The sequence below is a fragment of the Gnatocerus cornutus genome, unplaced genomic scaffold (assembly GCF_029298725.1).
Source record: "Gnatocerus cornutus isolate USDA-ARS CGAHR unplaced genomic scaffold, icGnaCorn1.1 ctg00000023.1, whole genome shotgun sequence".
NCBI lineage: Eukaryota > Metazoa > Arthropoda > Insecta > Coleoptera > Tenebrionidae > Gnatocerus > Gnatocerus cornutus.
In genome coordinates this window covers 5,295,406-5,309,354 of record NW_028275375.1, presented here as the reverse complement: position 1 = coordinate 5,309,354, position 13,949 = coordinate 5,295,406, and the positions used below count along the sequence as shown (strand labels likewise).

The window sequence follows — 13,949 nt, the reverse complement described above, 5'->3', positions numbered from 1 at the left end:
TATACAGCGTGATTCATCTACAACATGGTGTAAGATTTTAGCGGAAAAAAGTAAGTAAAAAATGAAAATTTCTTTTGCTCAACAATTTTGAAATTTGCTAAAGTTAACAAACGTCTGAAAGATAGTAATTTCTCTAAATTTTATAGCTGTGGTACTAAAATTACCAAAACGACGAATTTTACTATAAAATACCGAAAATTTTTGCTCCTTTTTCAAAATAAAAATATCTAAAATAAGTATTTTTTGCTTTACAATTTTGAAATTTGGTAGAGTTAATAAACAACCTAAAACTAGTAATTTCCCCAAATTCTATAGCTAGAGCGCTAAAATTACCAAAACTATAAGAAATCAAAAAATTTTGTTTCGTTGTCAAAATAAAAATTTCTAAAATTGGTGTTATGTGCTCGACAATTTTTAAATTTACTAGAGTTATTAACCGACTTAAAAATAGTAATTTCTTCAAATTTCATAGCTGTGGTACTAAAATTACCAAAACTACGAATTTTACTATAAAATATCGAAAATTTTTGCTCCTTTTTCAAAATAAAAAATTCTAAAATAGGTGTTTTTTGTTTTTCAATTTTGAAATCTGGTAGAGGTTAATAAACAACTTAAATATATTAATTGCCCCAAATTTTATAGCTGTGCCATTAAAATTACCAAAACTACAAATTCTAATATAAAATATCTAAAATCTTTGCTTCGTTGTCAAAATAAAAATTTCTAAAATTAGTGTCATTTGCTCTACAATTTTAAAATTAAGTAGAGTTATTAAACGACTTAAAAATAGTAATTTCTCCAAATTTCATAACTGTGGCACTAAAATTACCAAAACAACAAATTTTACTATAAAATATCGAAAATTTTTAGTTCGTTTTTAAAATGAAAATTTCTAATATTGGTGTTTTTGGCTCTATAATTTTGAAATTTAATAGAGTTTATACACGACTTAAAAATACTAATTTCCTTAAATTTGATGATTGTAGCACTAAAATTACAAAAACTACGAATTTTACTATTAAATATGGAAAATTTTTGCTTTGTTTTAAAAATCAAAATTTCTAAAATTAGTGTCTTTTGCTCTATAATTTTGAAATTTAGTAGAGTTATTAAACGACTTTAAAATATTGATTTTTCCAAATTTTATAACTGTGGCACTAATATTACAAAAAATACAAATTTTACTATAAAATATCAGAATTTTTGGTTTGTTTTTAAAATGAAAATGTCTAATATTGGTGTCTTTGGCTTTATAATTTTGAAATTTGGTAGAGTTTATACACGACTTAAAAATACTAATTTCCCCAAATTTCATGATTGCAGTACTAAAGTTCCTCAAACTACGAATTTTACTATAAAATATCGAAAAATTTTTATCCTTTTTTAAAATAAAAATTTCTAAAATTAGTGTCTTTTGCTTTACAATTTTAAAATTTGGTAGAATTAATAAACAACTTAAATATATTAATTTACCCAAGTTTTATAGCTGTGTCATTAAAATTACCAAAACTACGAATTTTAATATAAAATATCCAAAATTTGTTATCCTTTTTCAAAATAAACATTTCTAAAATTATTGTTTTTTGCTTTACAATATTGAAATTTGGTAGAATTAATAAACAACTTAAATATATTAATTTTCCCAAATTTTATAGCTGTGCCATTAAAGTTACCGAAACTACGAATTTTAATATAAAATATCTAAAATTTTTACTCCGTTTTTAAAATGAAAATTTCTGAAATTGGTGTCTTTTGCTTTACAATTTTGAAATTTAGCAAAGTTAATAAACGACTTAAAAATAGTAATTTTCCCAAATTTTTTGACTGTGGCACTTAAATTACCAAAACTACGAATTTTACTATTAAATATGGAAAATTGTTGCTCTGTTTTAAAAATAAAAATTTCTAAAATTAGTGTCTTTTGCTCAATAATTATGAAATTTAGTAGAGTTATTAAACGACTTAAAAATTGTAATTTCTTTAAATATCTCATAACTGTGGCACTAAAATTACCAAAAATACAAATTTTACTATAAAATATCGAAAATGTTTGGTTCCTTTTTAAAACGAAAGTTTCTAATATTGGTGTCTTTGGCTTTATAATTTTGAAATTTAATAGAGTTTGTACACGACTTAAAAATACTAATTTCCCCAAATTTCATGATTGTAGCACTAAAATTACCAAAACCACGAATTTTACTATTAAATATAGAAAAATTTGCTCCGTTTTAAAAATAAAAATTTCTAAAATTGGTGTCTTTTGTTCTACAATTTTAAAATTTGGTGGAGTTAATAAACAACTTAAAAATCATAGTTTTTCGAAATTTTACAGTTGTGACACCAAAATTGCCAAAATTACGAATTTTAGTAGGAGATGCTGAAAATTTTTGCTTCATTTCCAAAACAAAAATTTCTAAAACTGATGTTTTTTGTTCTTCAATTTTGAAATTTTGTTTATTTATTAAACGATATAAAAATTGTATTTTCCTCAAACCTCATCGCTGTGGCACCAAAACTACGAATTTTAATAAATTTTATTGACTGTGAAAATCCATTAATTAACAAGTCAATTCGCAATTTTTGGCAGGATAGCAAAACAGTGTGACTTTTAAAGCTTTTTATTAAACAATTTGTCAGCACACGCATAAAAAAAGTTAAAACTAAGCGCTCTAAGTCTACAGAGACTCTACTTTGCCAAGACTAGCAAAATATGTCCAACATTTCAACAATAAATACATCTTGTAACGTCTACCGTAACGACACAACAAAGAGAGTAGTGGAATTTGGTATAAAATTCTCGAAACTTTAGTAACAATATACAGAGTGACTCATCTACAACATGGTGTACGACCTTAGTGTAAAAAGGCTGAAATGAAATGGAAATGAAAACGATGCTCTTACACTATAAGTCTCTTATCTAAGTTTTTTCGGGTAGATGTGGCGGATATATTTTCCTTAACGTTAAGTTAGATTAATGAGTTAAAAAATTAGTGATGTTATATACAGGAGTGAATGTAGCAAGTATTATAAAAATACCCAGTTTTACACAGACACTAGTCTAGACTAAGGCAATGACGATGAAACTACAATATGTTCGAAGGCCTCTCGTAAAATTTGAATGTTGGAGTGAGTGATTTTGATATCTTACAATCAAATCTAAGCTTAGAATTAACTTATTTTAGTTAGGAAAATTTGAGAGACGAAATGGCAGTTAAAACATCAAACGAACTGTAAAGTAAAATGATATTCATTTCCTCAACACCCTGTGAAATTACCTATAATAACCATAATGGTCCTTTAAAATAGCTACTGCTCAAAGACCAGTAGTAACGATTATCACAATTTTCGTTAACCTAACTATACAAACACTTGGTGTGGCCGCAAGAGTCAACGATTTCCTCTCTCAAAGAAACTCTACAAACTAACTAAACTTTTAGAATAGCACGCCAGTTCCAAATAACAAAAAGTCGTTGTGTCTCAAAACCATTGACTCTTCTTAAAAATGACTACAACCATCCGGCCGGCCCATTGTGCCCACTCAACGGAATGACTCCTGGTAACTTCGGCAAAGACTGGGAAGTGTGTCCTTTGAACTCGTCCTCGGGAGTCTGCGAGGACCCCGTCGCTTGATTACTGGAAGAAGAATAGTAGAGAAGCGGCTCTCTGGAAGAAGCAGCGGCGTGTCCCGCCGCCACGCTCTCTTCAGTCGTGGAAGGCGTCATCTCCTGCTTATCATGCGCCCTCAGCGGGACCTCCGGGACGCGCGTCGGGACGCTGGAAGCGCGCTTGAGCACCTGGGGCATCTAAAAAGCAACCACATCACCACGTCACCCCTCGCCACTGCGTACCTTTTTCGGCGGTTTTTTCACGCTGGCGACCTCTCTGGTGGCGCCCGCCACGACCGGACTCGTGTTTCGCGACGCCGAGAACTTCTTCCTCTTCTTCTTTAGCAGTGCTAATCCGTGCGCTAAGCCGTGGAGCTCCGGTTCTGGCTGCACGTCCAGGCTGGGATTCGAGTCGGAACTCCGCACCGACCCATTATCCTCCGAAGCTGGACTGTTGCTGTGACTGTGGGAGTGGTTGTGTCCGTTTTCTCTGCAGTTGTTGCAGACTGAATCTTCGGAGCGGGACCGTCCGATCAAACGGGAAACTTTTCCAGTTTTTGCTGCCTCGATCAATGTCCCCCAGCGGCGTTTGTGCGAATGACTTCGTTTCAAATGAAACCTGCAACTCTTAACCATCACCGACACAAAGAGGCGGGTGAAGCGGTGCACTTACATTGAAAGCGTCTAGCGTAGGCATACTAAAGTGAACGGAAGAAATAAGAAAATTAAGCGTCAGCCTAAGTCTATGCAGTGATTGGGCACGTGGGGGTGGTTACTCTACCTGCCGATTCCTCGGTGGTGGTTGTGGTTCTGGGAACCTTCGTTGATGCTGCCTTGAGACGAAGACACGGTGCTGCTGTGTTGGGTGAGTTTGCGAGGGGTGGAGTTGAAGATGCCCGAGAGGGTGCTGCCGAAGAAGTCGTGGTGGGAGCTGCCATCCTGGTGGTGGTGTTGGAGGGAGGCTATAAACTCGGCGACGGGAGGAAGAGGCGCCGTCGTCGTGGAAGGTTGAGGACCAATATTAAACCCTTTCATCAAGCGGCGCTCTTTCTGTCGGTTCTTCTTACCCCCAGTGCCTGGAGAGTTAACACTTAACAACAAGTCGGTGGTGGTGGATGTTAATTACCCATTCCGCTATGCGCAGTCGACGTGTTCATCCCCGAATTTTTGAGTATTTCAATAAGTTCAAAGCGGAACGCTGATATGTCCTGTTTGATTTCATTCACGTCATCCTCGGTAACTCCCTGATTTTCCGCTTTTCTTTGTTCAACTGTCACGTAACGGCGCACCAAGTTTCTCATAATACTCTATAGAAAAGTCGACAATGTAACTAAATCAGTTCTCACAATGCACTTAATTATCTCACCTGATATCTAAAATCTCTTTCGCTGGCTTGTTTAACTTTCCGCTGCAACGAAAAAACTCGCTCAACTCGAGGCTAATAAGGGATGCAAACATGCACTGAATTCAATTCGAGTGATATATCGCCCCCAATTTACATAACACGAATCGTTACAACTCACCCTTATCGTCCTCATGTGCTCCTTTTTGGCGGCGCGAGAATGCCCACAGAATTTCCTCCGAGCCCATTGGATCACGTACCAGATACTCTTAGGGGTTGGGATGATGTTGAACGGAGGTGGCGCAGTACCCCCTTCCTCGAAATAACTTATCCACAGTTTGCTCCTTGCGAATTTCCACTCGACATCGGCTCGTTCCTGCGGAAATAACGGGCTGAATTAAGCGGGTCCAAAGATGGACCCTGGACGAAAACCGGAAAGAAAATTTGGAGCAAGGGATGATACGGGAAAATTCAATTTTGGAGGGATAAAATCAGCTGTATTTATTGTATTGATTAGATTGGGATTTCAAGACGACCAGCAAAGGGTGCAAGGTGGAAGGATATTACACGCTGACAACACAGGAGTCGCTTCGCTTCAATAAATGTCAAGAAATCGGAATACTGGAAGCTTATTATAACAGCTTTGGAGGAATATATTGGAGGATGTGGGGATTGTAAGCTGGTTTCAGGCGAGCATTGCAGAACATCGCGAAATGAGACATGACAAGAAGGAGATTTCGGAATGTTTGGGGAATTTTACCGGCAATTTCCACCAGTTGTAGAAGCTCTTTCAGGACACCACTGTTTTTTTTTTCTGTTTTTCTGATTTTCTGAACAAAATTCGGTTAATGATAGATTGTGATTTATTTTAATTTGAGAGTTTTTAATTAGAAATTTTCATTTTTAAAACGATGCAAAATTTTCCGACGTTGCACAAAAAAATTCGTAATTTTGGTAATTTTAGTGCCACACCTATGAAATTTGAGGAAATTACTGTCTTTAAATTGCTTATTTACTCTACCAATTTTAAAATTTTTTTAATATAAGACAAATTTTAGAAATTTTTATTTTAAAGACGAAGCAAAAATTTTTGATGGCCCTTACTAAAATGCGTAGTTTTAATAATTTCAGTGCCACAGCTATGAAATTTAGGGAAAATATTATTTTTAAGTCGTTTAATAACTATACCCAATTTCTAACTTGTAGAGCAAAAGACACTAATTTTAGAAATTTTTATTTTGAAAACGAAGCAAAAATTTTCGATATTTTGTAGTAAAACACGTAGTTTTCGTAATTTTAGTACCACACCTATGAAATTCGGGGAAAATACTATGTGCATGTCGTTCAATAACTCTCTCAAATTTCAAAATTGTAAAGCAAAAGACACCAATTTCAGAAATTTTCATTTTGAAAGCGGAGTAGGGGAGAGGGGGGCATAGTGGGGTACCGGGGCATAGCGGGGTAACACTCCTGCTGCTCAAATCAAACGCCGTGAAAAAAGTCGAATAGCGTGTTTTGATTGGTTGTTAGTTGACAGTTAACCACGTGTGTTTTATAAAACAAAATGTGAAAACCTAAATGTTTTATAAAACAAAATGTGAAATTCTGTGTTTTCGTTAAAAAATTCGCGAAGTGTGGGAGCAAGTTTTTTTCAAATCTAGTCATACAAATGTAGTAGCTAAATATGATGAACGTGCTCATTTATGTGCAATATGCATTGATGCCTAAGTAATTTTAAAATGTTACTTTTTCTAAGTAGGTACACAGTTATTCAAAAATTTGATTTTCCCATAGGGTACCCCACTTTACCCCTATGGGCGGGGCAAAGCGGGGCAAATCCCATTTTTTAAAATAATGCTCACATGTCGTAAGTTTTTTATGGTAATCAAAAAAAGTACAACAAAAATCATCCGCAATACATTAGTCTATGATATTTAGTAAAAAAAATTTGTTAATTTCTATTATTTTAACGTGCGTGGCTAATTGAATGTTAAGTACCCCACTATGCCCCCCTCTCCCCTACAAATTTTCAATATATTATATTAAAATTCGTAGTTTTTGTAATTTTAATGGCACAGCTATAAAATTTTGGGAAATCACTATTTTTAAGTCGTTTATTAATCCCACTAAATTGCAAAATTTTAGAGCAAAAAACACTAAATTTAGAATTTTTTATTTTGAAAACGGAGCAAAAATTTTTGATTTCTTATACAAAAATTCGGTTTTTTTTTCTGTAATTTTAGTGCCACAACCATGAAATTTGTGGAAAATAATATTTTTAAGTTGTTTATTAAGTCTATCAAATTTCAAAATTGTTGAGTAAAAGACACCGATTTTTGAAATTTTTATTTTAAAAACGAAGCAAAAATTTTCGATATCTTATCATAAAGTTCGTAGTTTTGGTAAGTTCACTGCCACAGCCAAGAAATTTGGGAAAATTACTATTCTAAAGTCGTTTATTAACTCTGCTAAATTTCAAAATTGTAAAGCAAAAGACACCAATTTCAGAAATTTTCATTTTGAAAACGGAGTAAAAATTTTCGATATTTTATATTAAAATTTGTAATTTTGGTAATTTTAATGGCACAACTATAAAATTTTGGGAAATCACTATTTTTAAGTTGTTTATTAATCCTATTAAATTGCAAAAGTGTAGAGCAAAAGACACAAATTTTAGAAATTTTTATTTTGAAAACGGAAAAAAATTTCGATATCTTATAAATAAAATTCGTAGTTTTGGTACTTTTAGTGCCACAGCCATGAAATTTGGGGAAATTACTATTTTTATGTCGTTTATTAACTCTACTAAATGTCAATATTGTAAAGCAAAAGACACCAATTTTAGAAATTTTTACTTTGAAAACGTAGCAAAAATTTTCGATTTCTTATACTAAAATTTGTATTTTTTGTAATTTTAGTGCCACAGTCATGAAATTAAAGGAAATTAATTTTTTTAAGTTGTTTATTAACTCTACCAAATTTCAAAATTGTTGAGTAAAAGACACCGATTTTAGAAATTTTCATTTTGAAAACGAAGCAAAAAGTTTCGATATCTTATAATAAAATTCGTAGTTTTGGTAATTTTAGTGCCACAGCCAAGAAATTTGGGAAAATTACTATTTGTAAGTCGTCTATTAACTCTGCTAAATTTCAAAATTGTAAAGCAAAAGACTCTAATTTCAAAAATTTTCATTTTGAAAACGAAGTACAAATTTTCGATATGTTATAGTAAAATTCGTAGATTTGGTAATTTGAATGGCACAGCTATCAAATTTTGGAAAATTAATATTTTTAAGTCGTTTATTAACTCTACTAAATTTCAAAATTGTTAAGTAAAAGATACCGATTTTAGAAATTTTTATTTTGAAAACGAAGCAAAAATTTTCGATATTTTATATTAAAATTTGTAGTTTTGGTAATTTTAGTGCCACAGCCAAGAAATTTGGGAAAATTACTATTTGTAAGTCGTCTATTAACTCTGTTAAATTTCAAAATTGTAAAGCAAAAGACTCTAATTTCAAAAATTTTCATTTTGAAAACGAAGTACAACTTTTCGATATGTTATAGTAAAATTCGTAGATTTGGTAATTTGAATGGCACAGCTATCAAATTTTGGAAAATTAATATTTTTAAGTCGTTTATTAACTCTACTAAATTTCAAAATTGTTAAGTAAAAGATACCGATTTTAGAAATTTTTATTTTGAAAACGAAGCAAAAATTTTCGATATTTTATATTAAAATTTGTAGTTTTGGTAATTTTAGTGCCACAGCCAAGAAATTTGGGAAAATTACTATTTTTAAGTCGTTTATTAACTCTACTAAATGTCAATATTGTAAAGCAAAAGACACCAATTTCAGAAATTTTATTTTGAAAACGTAGCAAAAATTTTCGATTTCTTATACTAAAATTTGTATTTTTTGTAATTTTAGTGCCACAGTCATGAAATTAAAGGAAATTAATTTTTTTAAGTTGTTTATTAACTCTACCAAATTTCAAAATTGTTGAGTAAAAGACACCGATTTTAGAAATTTTCATTTTGAAAACGAAGCAAAAAGTTTCGATATCTTATAATAAAATTCGTAGTTTTGGTAATTTTAATGCCACAGCCAAGAAATTTGGGAAAATTACTATTTGTAAGTCGTCTATTAACTCTGCTAAATTTCAAAATTGTAAAGCAAAAGACACCAATTTCAAAAATTTTTATTTTGAAAACGGAGTACAAATTTTCGATATGTTATAGTAAAATTCGTAGATTTGGTAATTTGAATGGCACAGCTATCAAATTTTGGAAAATTAATATTTTTAAGTCGTTTATTAACTCTACTAAATTTCAAAATTGTTAAGTAAAAGATACCGATTTTAGAAATTTTTATTTTGAAAACGAAGCAAAAATTTTCGATATTTTATATTAAAATTTGTAGTTTTGGTAATTTTAGTGCCACAGCCAAGAAATTTGGGAAAATTACTATTTTTAAGTCGTTTATTAACTCTACTAAATGTCAATATTGTAAAGCAAAAGTCACCAATTTCAGAAATTTTATTTTGAAAACGTAGCAAAAATTTTCGATTTCTTATACTAAAATTTGTATTTTTTGTAATTTTAGTGCCACAGTCATGAAATTAAAGGAAATTAATTTTTTTAAGTTGTTTATTAACTCTACCAAATTTCAAAATTGTTGAGTAAAAGACACCGATTTTAGAAATTTTCATTTTGAAAACGAAGCAAAAAGTTTCGATATCTTATAATAAAATTTGTAGTTTTGGTAATTTTAGTGCCACAGCCAAGAAATTTGAGAAAATTACTATTTTTAAGTCGTTTATTAACTCTGCTAAATTTCAAAATTGTAAAGCAAAAGACACCAATTTCAAAAATTTTCATTTTGAAAACGGAGTACAAATTTTCGATATGTTATAGTAAAATTCGTAGTTTTGGTAATTTTAATGGCACAGCTATAAAATTTTGGAAAATTAATATTTTTAAGTCGTTTATTAACTCTACCAAATTTCAAAATTGTTAAGTAAAAGACATCGATTTTAGAAATTTTCATTTTGAAAACGAAGCAAAAACTTTAGATATCTTATAATAAAAATTGTAGTTTTGGTAATTTTAGTGCCACAGCTATAAAATTTAGTAAAAGTACTATTTTTAAATCGTTTTTTAACTCTACTAAATTTGAAAGTTGTAAAGCAAAAGACACCAATTTTCAAATTTTTTTTAATAAGAGACAAATTTTAGAAATTTTTATTTTGAAGATGAAGCAAAAATGTTTGATGGCCTTTACTAAAATGCGTATTTTTAATAATTTTAGTGCCACAGCTATGAAATTTGGGGAAAATATTATTTTTAAGTCGTTTAATAACTCTAGCAAATTTCAAAATTGTAGAACAAAAGACACTAATTTTAGAAATTTTTATTTTGAAAATGAAGCAAAAATTTTAGATATCTTATAATAAAATTCGTAGTTTTGGTAATTTTAGTGCCACAGCCATAAAATTTAGTAAAATCACTATTTTTAAATCGTTTTTTAACTCTACTAAATTTGAAAGTTGTGAAGCAAAAGACACTAATTTCAGAAATTTTCATTTCAAGAACGGAGTAAAAATTTTAGATATCTTATAATAAAATTTGTAGTTTTGGTAATTTTAGTGCCACAGCCATAAAATTTAGTAAAAGTACTATTTTTAAATCGTTTTTTAACTCTACTAAATTTGACAGTTGTAGAGCAAAAGACACCAATTTTAGAAATTTTCTTATCCTAAAATGAAATGAAATTTGGAAAAGTTGATATTCCTGGAAACCCCAAAGCTTCGAAATTTTGAGCATAACATTTAAATGTTTCATTTTTCTACTCAATATTTTTACTAACATAGAATTCTTAAAATAACTTTCAGACTAAAAATTTTTGAGAGCATTTTTTCCTGCTTTCCTGAACTTTCAAATTTTATTTGGGTAAAGACAGATTTACTGTCTGCTCTGTGTAATTGGGGGCACAATGAAAAACCGTCAATCTATGATTTATTACGTGCACTTTTTGCGTGACCTGAGATCTCTGGGTAATTAAGGGAAAGTACCATGCGAGGTTGCTAATTCTCCCGAGAATATCGGAAAAACCCAGGAAAAACCAACAGCTTTTTAATCATAGCTCCAAGTAAATTGTTTGGAAGTTTTGGGTATCGATAATAAAACGTGATCAGAATGTCTCCCAGGAAATTATCGCAAAAACCTCCGGCTCAGCTTTAACGTGCAAACATCTCTTTATTTATGCATTCTTAAAGTGAAGTTTTCTCATTATTTGATAAGAACTCTGCCAAATTACCACTGATTTGTCCTCAATTATTTCGCGAACTTACCGAGATCAGCTGATATGAATGATTCATCATGGCAATCAGTAAGTTGAGCAGAACAACGATGTTAATCACCGAATAGGTCCCAAACATGAGCATCCCCCAGAATCTCGTGAATATTTTAATTTCGTTCAGTTCGAAGCTCTCCAAATCCACCAAGCCGAACACCGCCCAGAATAAAGTCTGACTAGTTTCGAATAAGCTGAAACATAATTAAATATGAGATGTAAATTTATTAGAAAACCGCCTTCAAGGAATATGATTAATGACAAAGTTAATGCAAATCGCTCGATACTCACTTTGAGAATCTCCTCCATATAACACAGGCGTTTGTGTCGTTATTTTCAGTCAGGTTGAAAGAAGGGTGCTCGTCGGGGCATTTTCGCCTTTCAGCTTTCGCATAATAAGAAAGCAGCTGATTCAGACCTGAAGAATATTGCCAAAATCAGCGATGATGGCGGAGCTCGAGGAAGACTTACCACACGAGAATGCAAATAAAACCAAAACGTATAAGAAGAAGAATTTCATTATGTCCATCACCATTCGGGAGAGAGACACCTGCAATGGTCCTAAGTGCGGGTTCACCGAGAAGATGTGCACCAGTTTTAGCGAGCTGAAAGTAATTGTTGATTGAATTGCAAACGAGATTTCTGGGGATTATTAATTACAAAAGTTGCGGAAGTTTGTTTGATGTGTTCTAAATACACTACTGATCTATTTTAGGTGGGATTTATTGGAATTTGGGGGGAAATAGAAATGGTGAATGCGCCGGGATAACGGAGGCAATTAAAAAGACGCTGGAGGTATGAAATTTGAAGAAGTTACTATTTTTAAGTCGCATAATATCTCTTCTAAATGTAGAGCAAAAAACACAAATTTTAGAAAATTTTGTTTTAAAAACGAAGCAGAAATTTCTGACATCTCTAATAAAATTCGTGATTGTAGTAATTTTGGTGTCGCACTTATAAAATTTTGAGAAATTACTATTTTTGAGTCAAATATTAACTCCAATAATTTTCAAAATTATAAAGCAAAAGACACCAATTTCAGAAATTTTCATTTTGGAAATGAAGCAAAAATTTCCTACATCCTCTACTAAAATTCGTAATTTTGGTACTATTGGAGTCACAGCTATGAAATTTTGGGAAATTACTATTTTTGAGTCGTTTATTAACTCCGGCCATTTTTAAAATTTTTAAGCAAAAGACATTAGCTTTAGAAATTTTCGTTTTGAAAATGAAGCAAAAATTTCCCACATCCTCTGCGAAAATTCGTAGCTTTGGCAATTTTAAAATACTGATAAAAAACTGATAAATTACTGTTTTTGAGTTGTGTTAACTCTCCAATTGTCAAAATTTTTGAGCAAAAGGCACCAGTTTTCGAGATTTTCGTTTTGAACATGAAGGAAAAATTTGTAATTTTGGTAATATTAGTGTCACAGTCATAAAACTTTGGGAAATTACTATTTTTGAGTTGTTTATTAATATAATATAATACTTTTCAAAACTTTTGAGCAAAAGACACCAATTTTAGGAGTTTTCATTTTAAAAATAAAGCAAAACTTTCCGACTTCCTAAAAATTAGACTAAAATTCGTATCTTTCGTTATTTTGGTGTCACAGCTATTAAATTTGGGAAAATGACTATTTTTGAGTCAGTTATTAATTCCGTTAGTTTTCTTAATTTTTAAACAAAAGATACTAGTTTTAGAAATTTTTATTTTAAAAATGAAGCAAAAATTTTCGCCATTCTTTATAAAAATTTATAATTTTCCTAATTTTGCTGTCGCAGCCATGAAATTTAGGAGAATTACTATTTTTGAGTCTATTCTTAACCCCACCAATTTTCACAATTATAAAGCAAAAGCCACCAACTTTAGAAATTTTTACTTTGAAAATCAAGCAAAAAGTGTCGATATTCTTTATTAAAATTCGTAATTTTCTTAATTTTGATGTCACAGCTATGAGGTTTAAGGGAATTACTATTTTTGAGTCGATCATTAACTCCACCAATTTTCAAAATTTTAAAGAAAAAAATACCAATTTTAGAAATTTATTTTTTGAAAATGAAGCAAAAATTTCCGAATTCTTTACTAAAATTCGTAATTTTGCTAATTTTAGTGTCACAGCGATGAAATTTAGGAGAATTACTATTTTTGAGTCTATTCTTAACCCCACCAATTTTCACAATTATAAAGCAAAAGCCACCAACTTTAGAAATTTTTACCTTGAAAATCAAGCAAAAAGTGTGGATATTCTTTATTAAAATTCGTAATTTTCTTAATTTTGATGTCACAGCTATGAGGTTTAAGGGAATTACTATTTTTGAGTCGATCATTAACTCCACCAATTTTCAAAATTTTAAAGAAAAAAATACCAATTTTAGAAATTTATTCTTTGAAAATGAAGCAAAAATTTCCGAATTCTCTACTAAAATTCGTAATTTTGCTAATTTTAGTGTCACAGCTATGAAATTTGGGGAAATTTCTATTTTTAAGTTGATTATTAATTTTGCTAATTTTTAAAATTATAAAACAAAAGACACCTTTTAGAAGTTTTTACTTTGAAAATGAAGTAAAAATTTCCGATACTCTACTAAAATTCGTAATTTTGGTAATTTCGATGTCACAGCTATGAAATTTGGGAAAATTACTACC

At 30.8% G+C, this 13,949-nt stretch overlaps 1 protein-coding gene across 2 annotated transcripts in view; it reads right to left on the bottom strand.

Annotated features, from left to right (window-relative positions):
- Positions 1-2,604: 2,604 nt before the first annotated feature.
- LOC148166528 (transient receptor potential-gamma protein-like) overlaps positions 2,605-13,949 on the bottom strand; it is a 129,063-nt gene continuing 117,718 nt past the window's right edge. For both annotated transcript variants that reach the window (XM_088048679.1, XM_088048680.1), the window contains 9 exons: positions 11,774-11,907; positions 11,594-11,720; positions 11,301-11,496; positions 5,129-5,323; positions 4,972-5,013; positions 4,732-4,912; positions 4,387-4,681; positions 3,849-4,224; positions 2,605-3,803 (listed from right to left, as the gene is read on the bottom strand). In XM_088048679.1, coding sequence (XP_087904805.1) covers positions 3,507-3,803; positions 3,849-4,224; positions 4,387-4,681; positions 4,732-4,912; positions 4,972-5,013; positions 5,129-5,323; positions 11,301-11,496; positions 11,594-11,720; positions 11,774-11,907 — 1,843 coding nt within the window. In that variant the 3' untranslated portion in view covers positions 2,605-3,506. The remainder of the gene's footprint in view (positions 3,804-3,848; positions 4,225-4,386; positions 4,682-4,731; positions 4,913-4,971; positions 5,014-5,128; positions 5,324-11,300; positions 11,497-11,593; positions 11,721-11,773; positions 11,908-13,949) is intronic.